Below are 8,573 nucleotides of genomic sequence, written 5' to 3'. Positions count from 1 at the left end.
TTCCTGTAGGACTTTTAAAATCCAGGACTCGCTCGCGCAGTAAACCTAGGCTAGTACAACCGGGAATTTTAGAGAACAAGTCGTGAACGACTGCAAATAATTCGAATATAAAATCTTACATGGTTTGAAGAACAACCGAATTTTTAAAACAATATGTTTTATAGTATGGCCGAGTGGTAAACTGTGGTATTTTTGTATTCGACAAACAAAAAGCTGATTCACAGCAGATACACAGTGCTAAGTGGAGACCTGCATAAGTAGAATGAGTATGCACATATTTCATAAAACACAACAAATATTAACTTGAAAACAGAACAGTGCATTGTATTGTCATATGTGGTTTATGGTTAGCTACCCGACTGCCGCAGGGCTTTGTCTCGTTAAGTCAACCCTAATCGGGCATAATGTCTTTCATTTGTCTCATTGAAGGGGGAGGGGAGTGAAAGTATAGAGGAAGAGAGGGGGATTTAACATTCACAAAAAAGGCGACACCGACAGAGAATGCGCGATGGAGAAAAATGAGTAAGTATAACCGATTTAATATCGAAACCGTATAAAATTGCGACCCGCATATCTGCATTTATCGTCATGCTGTTTTACGAGCAAAGCGATCGCTTTTGTTCATTTGAATAGATCAGTCTGGACTACTAGTTTGCGCAGTCCTTTCAAGCGGCGACGATTTTAAAGAAAGAAAATGCGTTTAGCATATGATAAAACTATGTAATAGGGTAACAAAGCGACCTGTATGGATGTGTGCACATATAAAATTAAGTATTTGTCTTAAATTGGAAATGGCAGGTCTTGCTAATAAAGTGTTTATTGACGTTGTTTTAACGGACCAGGTGCAGCATCTTTTTTCGTACCGCGATTGTCATTTTAGCGAACGATGTTCGTAAGACGCGTCGTTTTTTACCAACCCGCTAGTATTTCATTCAGTCACTTGAAAATCTTTGCCAAAATGTCTCTGGTTTACTGGCAATGCATTGTTTACATTCGCAATTGATCGACTTGACCGCAAAATTCTCATATCTGATACTGTAATATAACGAAGAGATGCCTGAATTGCAGCATTGTCTACAACGAAAATACGCATATTATTCTGCGAGGGGCAGTACAGCAAATATGTAATCTGTATGATGCATACTTCATAAGTATATAGCCTAATTTCCAAGCGGAGGAATCCTTCATTGAACAGAAGATCCCAAAGAGATGAGGCTACGATACGGCGCAACGTTTTGCTAAATGACAAAGCAACATTATTGAATGTAGACACTGTATTACTGTAGATTGGTCGTCGTTTGTAGGTCTCTTTTTGTTAAAAAAAAAACATGTCAGAGGAAGCCGACTCTGTGGACATCAGAGAGCGTAAAAAGTGGGAGTGCTCGGATTGAGGAGGGAAAGCCATGTGTGTTATGTTAGGGACTGAGTACAGAGGGGGGATTGTCATGTAAAAGTAGGCCCAGCTGTGGAGAGGATTTTGGGTGCTTTATTTCAGGAGGGGGTGGGGGTGCATGTCAATTGAGCATTTGTATCCATCCAAATTGAAATGGCTGGGTTTTTTTCCACAATTCAGTTAGCTCTGTTCACAACAACAAAAAGTTATATTACAGGTTGGTTAGCCAGAGTGCACTTAATGTGTTTGTGAATGAATACAAATTACAGAAGTTGTGTCCCAAATGACGCACTGTATACTATGTTCTCAACCGTGTAGTGTATGAATTTTAGAAGGTTTTGATAGCCACAGTCCGATAGCCCTTCTCAATCCACTACGCAAGAAAGCTGCGACAGTTGAGTGTGTGAAGTGTCCAGTATTCTACATTTTGTTTTTTTGGTTAATTAAGTGCATCATCCAGGCATTTGAAGTACACAGTGTAATTTTCAGTGTGTGAACACACTACTCGCACTATTTATACAACAAAACAGCATATATTCTTGTTTTCTTTGAAACAAGTGAAAGAAACGATTTACCCATTGAGTCAGACGTCCTATAACTAGTGTTGGCAAGATTCATTTGAACAAAGTTGTTTCACTGACATTTGAAAGAAGTTTCATTGATTCACCTTCATTTGAGAAATTGGTTGCACTTTATTTTACAGTGTGTGTACTTAGAGTGTACCTAAGAAAGTACTGGGTAATATGGGTTAAGGTTAGGTTTAGGGATAGGTTAGTATCTTGTTATTACCCAGTTATTGTAATAATAACTATAATAAGTACATAGTATGTACATGGGGAACAGGATTGTAAAAATAAAGTGCTACCGAGAAGTTTTACGTGTTTGTTTGCATTCCAGTTTGATGCTGTCACTCTAAATAACACTTTAATTGTTTTTTTGTTTTTGCCACATTTATTAACTGGATTGAAGAAATGTGTGAAATTTGCATTGTGTATGATTCACCCACCTAACAAAGTTGATTCTGGTAGAACCATTCAGAAGAACCAGTTATAAAGAATGATTCATTTGGATCCCCATTCCATTGGTTTTAACTGTGAAATTGTGTTTCATAGTCTGAATAAACAAATTTTCCAAGGATTCCTAATCAACGACATGTCACAAATAGACATGACTGTTCTTTTTTTAGCAGAGGTGAGGAAGAGGAGGAAGAACAGAGGCGAGAGAGGGGGGAGGCAGGTCGTTTGTATAGTTTGTGGTATCGTATTATTTAATCAATTAAAAAACCATCTATGTTGTTACATGTTTGCACGACCTTGACAAGCTTAAAGAGCCATGGACTCAAATCCCCCCAAAAATGTGTCCATATTTGTGCATGAACTTGAAACAAGCACGAAATCTTCATGGAATCATCATACAGAATGTTCAATGAACTCATTTTTGCATCACACCTGTGTCAACTAACTTCTACTACCGAATCTTGTTTTAAAGGGCTGTGCAAGGGTTTGTTTCAGATGCAGAAGTGCAACTGTTCAAGTGAAGAATGTTAAATGCACACTGAGATCTAGACAAACAGTATTACTATTATCTCAAACTATGCGAAACAAATGTGAACATTTGGCAGAGTAGATTGACAAGGACAGCTTACAGAGCTTAAAAGGAAGTCATTTAGGGCAAGTGTTTGAAAACTCTAGACACAGTACAGACTGTATTCACACTTCATTTGTAAGAAAGTTAATTGAGATTAAATGTTCTATAGACCTTAATCAGGGTAGCGCCATATTTAATATTTGACAGGAATGAAAACAAGGCTGTGAGAGATAGAAGTACAGTGCATTCAATGGATTTTTAACTTTTCAGTAATCAAAACTGTTTTGAAAGTTGAAAATGTTGTGATCTAGGACCTTTATACAGTGCCTGCCTTTGTTACAAACACTGTTCGAAATCGCGTACTGTCTGAGTAGGTACTAAATTTGAATTTACCTCCCGACTGTTAAAAAAGTATGCTCCATATAATATGAATATGGGTAGTATGAATGAAATTCGGATGCACTACATCCGCCATATTCTTACTGTCATGTGACCTACAGTACCAGTGTCAGTTGCGTTGCTTCACTTCCATTCATAAATCCTCTCCCGTGGCCTCATGGGATAGTAAAGTGTCCATCGTATGCACACTTCAGAATCTCGCTAGAAGTAGTAGGTCATCCGGAGACTTTTCGCCTAGTTTTTCGAATACTATGTATTGGGACATACTACTCTTTTTGCGTACTATTTTTCGCAGTGTGTACGTTTATCCCTCACAGCCTCGCTTTCATCTGCGTTAAATTCAATATGGCGTCTAACATCTATAAGCACGAATAGATCAATAATTTTAGAGCAAATATACACCATTTATTCAATTAAATATTTTACTGTATTATACTGTATATTTTTAAATACAATTTATTTGAATTATTTTAGATTTTTATTATATATGTATAAATTAGGGTGTTTGCATTACAATTTTGAACTTCTTCCAATCAGTTCAAATGTGTTTTAAGCATTAAAATCGCATTTTGAATGTGATTTTAATTGCCATCATGATAGTCAGTGTTAAGAAACAGAAAGAGTTCTTCACAGTATTCATGATCTAATAACATTGTCATTTTGTCATCACAGGCTTGGGGTATTTCAAAATGTGTTCCAAGTTAGGCATTGCATGCCATTGTTTGTGTATATTGTGTGTTAATATCCGTTTGCAACTACCGTCACCATAACTCATTCTCTTTCCAAATTTGCATCCATACGGTTTATCAAATCTCTGAGATGTGTCCTATTTTGCTCCCCCTCCCCAGCCCCACTGGGAAGAAGTTCCGGAGCAAGCCTCAATTGGCTCGTTACCTTGGCAACTCCATGGATCTCAGCTCCTTTGATTTCCGCACGGGCAAGATGCTCATGAGCAAACTGAACAAGAACAGACAGAGACCCCGGTATGACAACAATAGCCAGACTAAGGTGAGAGGACTTACATCAACTGGGGGCTCAGTAAATTCATAAATGAGCAAACATTTTCATATTCATAAAAACATATTCATAGTGATATAGGCTGAGAAATGATCTCTGCATGGCTGGTGACCCTTTAAAACCAATTTCAAGCCAGTTTTATTGGTCAAGCTGGTCTACCTGCAACAATAACCAGAAACAGATCAGCAATTCCCAGTTTTTCACCAGGATAATCAAGAATGTTCCGTCTTTGATAGGGCAAACCCGACCTGAATACATCCCTCCCAGTACGACAGACAGCCTCCATCTTCAAACAGCCCGTCACAAAAGTTACCAACCACCCCAGCAATAAGGTTAAGACAGACCCACAGAAGGCCATTGACCAGCCCAGACAGGTAATACGAATCAAGGGGCCGTTTACACGACAACGGTTTCAACTAAAAACTGTTAATTTAGCCGTTCATTTAGACGACAACGACGTTTTGGGGGCCTGAAAACGCAAACTTTGGAAAACTTTATTGTTTGAAATTTATTGTCTTTGAAATTTGTGAAAACGGTGACATCATGCGCAGGTGTATGTTCAGTCTATAAACACGTAGTGTTTCTTTACAAAGTGACATCGCCAACTACTGGCCTGGCATGAATAATCGTTTTCGTGGCTCCGTGTGAACGGGGATCATTTTGATAACGTTGTTGTCTGTATGTGAAAAACGCAAAGGAAAACTGTTTTTAGTACATCATTGTCGTGTAAACGTGCCCTAAATTCTCAGGTTTTATTCACCACTATTAGTAGTTTGTCATAGTGGCACAATGCTAACATAATTTTCATTGACAGCTTTTTTGGGAGAAGAAGTTGGGTGGCCTCAATGCCTTTGACATAGCAGAGGAGCTGGTGAAAACAATGGATCTCCCCAAAGGCTTACAAGGTACGTCTGGGCGAGATGAAGAACGTAATCCAAGTTTATTTTAAGCAAGAATAAATAAAAGTCAGTATGACATTAGTCAAATGCATTATTTTAAAGCATTAAGCTGCTTTGAAGCAATCTGTATTGTATAAAGTGCTACATAAATAAAGGTGACTTGACTTGAAATTATTCAATGATGCAAACAGAGTTCATTTCGTAAAGCAGCTCTAAAAAGAAACTAGTGTCATTGTTCAGCTGAAGTCAGTTCAGTGTTGATTCAGTTCCGTTGTAAAGATCATCAGTTATTAAATTAGCTAATTTCATCTATACAGCAGTTCTGCAGAAAACAGTGATGTCATCTTCCAGCTCAGTTCAGTTCTCATACAACAGCGTCAGTGCAGTCAAATCAATAATATTGAATATTAAGTGTCCCGAACTAAGCAAGCCAGAGGCGACAGTGGCAAGGAACCTAAACTCCATCAGGTGACAGAATGGAGAAACCAGGCGCAGTTCTCCTCTGGCCAACGTATGAACATGGTGTGATTATGATTCAGGCAAGTCAGAAATCAGATTGTGGATAGGTAGCATTCATATATTTCATTCAGTTCCTTTTGCTTGAAGATCGGATTCATCGCGCCGGTATGGAGCCGAAACTGGTCATAGGGTCTGTGCAGTGGACTTGTCTGGTTCTTGTGGTCTCTGCTGAAGATCTGTGTTGATGGCTGTCGTGTCGACAAGGTCTTCACAGGGGATTGTCTAGTAGACGGGGTCTCCGCTGAGATTCAGGGCCGTTGTGGTCGTCTTAGGGTGCAGGTTCACCATCTGATCTGGATACGGACCGGATACGGCTGACTACGGTAACCTCTGGATAAACAGAGACTAATATTAGCATGGATGCCATTCTTCTTACGATGTAAAAAGTACATCGGGTGTTAAGAGAAGTGTTCCCGGTTCTGGTTGACCTATTTTATGCAGCCTAACAATAATTTAACAGATTATAGAATTAAATTATAGAAATTGATAATGTGTTTTGTGTCTGCCAGGTTAGAGAGATGTGTTTTTAGTCTAGATTTAAACTGACAGAGTGTGTCTGCTTCCCAAACAAGGCTAGGAAGGCTGTTCCAGAGTTTGGGTGCTAAATAGGAAAAGGATTTACTGTCTGCAGTTCATTTTGATATTATTTATTATCAACTGGCCAGAATTCTGAGATAGCAATAGATTTGAAGGATTATCTATGAATATGTGTTAAGAGCTCGCTCGAGGAACTAAACCATTTAGTGCTTTGCAAGTAATTAGCAATTAGTTTTTAAATGTATGATATGTTTAATTGGGAGCCAATGCAGTGTTGACAGAACCGGGCTAATATGGTCATACTTCCTGGTTCTAGAAAGAACTCGAGCTGCTGCATTTTGGACCAGCTGGAGTTTGTTTATTAAGCGTGCAGTGCAACCACCCATTACAATAATCTAGCCTTGAGGTCATGAACACATGAACTAACATTTCTGCATTTGTCACTGAGATATATTTTTAAGATGGAAGAATGCGGTTTTACATGTTAGAAATGTGGCTTTCAAATGAAAGAATGGTATGAAAGAGCACACCCAGATTCCTAACTGACGACTTGACAGAGCAGCCACCAAGTGCTCTAGGTTATTATGTGCGGATGTTTTTGGTCAAATAATTCAAACCTTTTTTTTTTCAGAATAAATTTAATCAAATAGAGGTTTTAATCAATAGATGCTACTAAAATGAGTTAATTCTATAATATTTCATACGTCACTGAAGGTGTAGGCCCTGGATGCACAGATAAGACCCTGTTGTCAGCGATTGCCAGTGCCCTTCACACCAGTGCGGCTCCCATCACGGGCCAGCTGTCCGCCGCTGTGGAGAAGAACCCGGGAGTCTGGCTCAACACGGCTCAGCCTCTCTGTAAGGCCTTCATCGTCACAGATGAAGATATCAGGTATTTCAGCCTTTTGAATGATGCACAGTATCATGTTTCATATGATAAATGTATGCGTGGGATATTGATGTAAGTAATGTTTTGGTCACAGAAAGCAAGAGGAGCTGGTGTACAGCGTTCGGAAGCGACTGGAAGAGGCTTTGATGGCCGACATGTTGGCCCAAGTGGAGGAAACATCTAGTGAGGGAGACTCACTCAAACAGGAGGGAAATTGTAATGAAGACAAACAGGAAGTATAGCAAAGGTAGTTGAGAAAAAACGACAGTTGCGTATTTCCGCTCGTTTCCTGAAGGAAATAGTCACATAAACTGAAATCTCCCTCTATAAGCAAGCATTGTTTTTTTCACAGGTTATTCAAATGTGTCTGAAATACCTGCACATGAGTTTCCCAACACTGATCAACACACCACGTTATCATCTCCCAGCTTCGCTGAAAATCCATGTTCGCCCACCAGTTGGGATCTCACAGAGACTGTTGGCTCGGTTTTATTGTTATAATGTTTTAATATTCTGAATGTTTTCTGAAAGAACAAAATGTTGGAAAATTTAACAGTTGAACTGCCTTCTGCATTAAATGTTGTAAGGTTTTTTTTTGTTTTTGTTTTTAGGGGGTATTTGGATTTGATTTGGATACATCAAATCAAGTGGGTGCTAAACTTTATCACATCTGACCTAAACTGACCTGTTGATTATTCTCTGTGACTAAAAATGTTTAAATCTCTCTCTAAAAGAGAAAATATTGACTTTGCTCCCTGTTAGTATTGTTTGAACAATATTCCTAATTTCAAGTTGAAAATCAGTATTATGCAGTTCAAATTCAGTTTTTATGTGTTTTTCTCAATACCAAATGTTTTATCAGGGACAAGGCTTTGATAAACATTAATAAGTTACAAAGTTTGAAGGTATGGTTTGGTTTTCGACTCATCTGGTGCTTGTTAAATCTGCCTGATTTTTTTCTTTATAAGCTGTTCATACTTGACACTGAATAACATTTCCACAGTCAGAACCTGGAATTGAAATGTGAATGGTGATTCATAAAATGTGACACGTGATTTATACTTAGTGATGTGTAAACATCCTGTGAAAAGCAACTTAACGAAACATTTTGCTGGGTGAAAAGTATGTTTTTATAAAAAAATGTTTGTTCATTGCCCACATCATCACAATGATGTCCATGTTCTCTTCTACATTTCCTAAAATAAAATGTTCCTGTGTTGAATATCTTTATTGCTTCTTTCTGAAATGATGCCACAGGTGTTGTTGATACACTTTCTTTACGTTCAACCTATTTGTTGCTGTTATCGCTAATGTGCTATCCACTTTTTTGCAC

General features: G+C 38.4%; 1 protein-coding gene across 3 annotated transcripts; it reads left to right on the top strand.

The window, feature by feature from the left end:
- Positions 1-8,466, top strand: mbd3b (methyl-CpG binding domain protein 3b). Of its 3 annotated transcripts, XM_081384216.1 has the most exons (9): positions 3-266; positions 430-522; positions 2,580-2,648; positions 4,228-4,387; positions 4,633-4,770; positions 5,211-5,301; positions 7,066-7,243; positions 7,335-7,487; positions 7,593-8,466. In XM_081384216.1, exons 2-8 carry the CDS (start codon positions 509-511, stop codon positions 7,480-7,482), a joined length of 798 nt encoding a protein of 265 aa, XP_081240342.1. In that variant the 5' UTR covers positions 3-266; positions 430-508; the 3' UTR covers positions 7,483-7,487; positions 7,593-8,466. The 3 variants fall into 3 exon arrangements, with proteins under 3 accessions (XP_081240343.1, XP_081240342.1, XP_081240344.1); XM_081384217.1 differs by lacking the exon at positions 2,580-2,648 and having other exon boundaries at positions 1-266; XM_081384218.1 differs by lacking the exons at positions 3-266; positions 2,580-2,648 and having other exon boundaries at positions 456-522; positions 7,335-8,466.
- The last annotated feature ends 107 nt before the right edge of the window (positions 8,467-8,573 follow it).

This window comes from Scardinius erythrophthalmus (genome assembly GCF_964197995.2).
Source record: "Scardinius erythrophthalmus genome assembly, chromosome: 14".
In the NCBI taxonomy this organism is placed as follows: domain Eukaryota; kingdom Metazoa; phylum Chordata; class Actinopteri; order Cypriniformes; family Leuciscidae; genus Scardinius; species Scardinius erythrophthalmus.
Note: the sequence above shows the minus strand (reverse complement) of the source record. Positions and strands in the feature narration are given on the sequence as shown.

What these genes read in the sequence shown, in the direction of transcription:
- mbd3b (XM_081384216.1), top strand. An exon ending in GGTCGTTTGTATAGTTTGTG is followed by an intron (nt 2,649 to 4,227) that starts GTATCGTATTAT and finishes CCCCCTCCCCAG; the next exon opens with CCCCACTGGGAAGAAGTTCC. An exon ending in ACAACAATAGCCAGACTAAG is followed by an intron (nt 4,388 to 4,632) that starts GTGAGAGGACTT and finishes CGTCTTTGATAG; the next exon opens with GGCAAACCCGACCTGAATAC.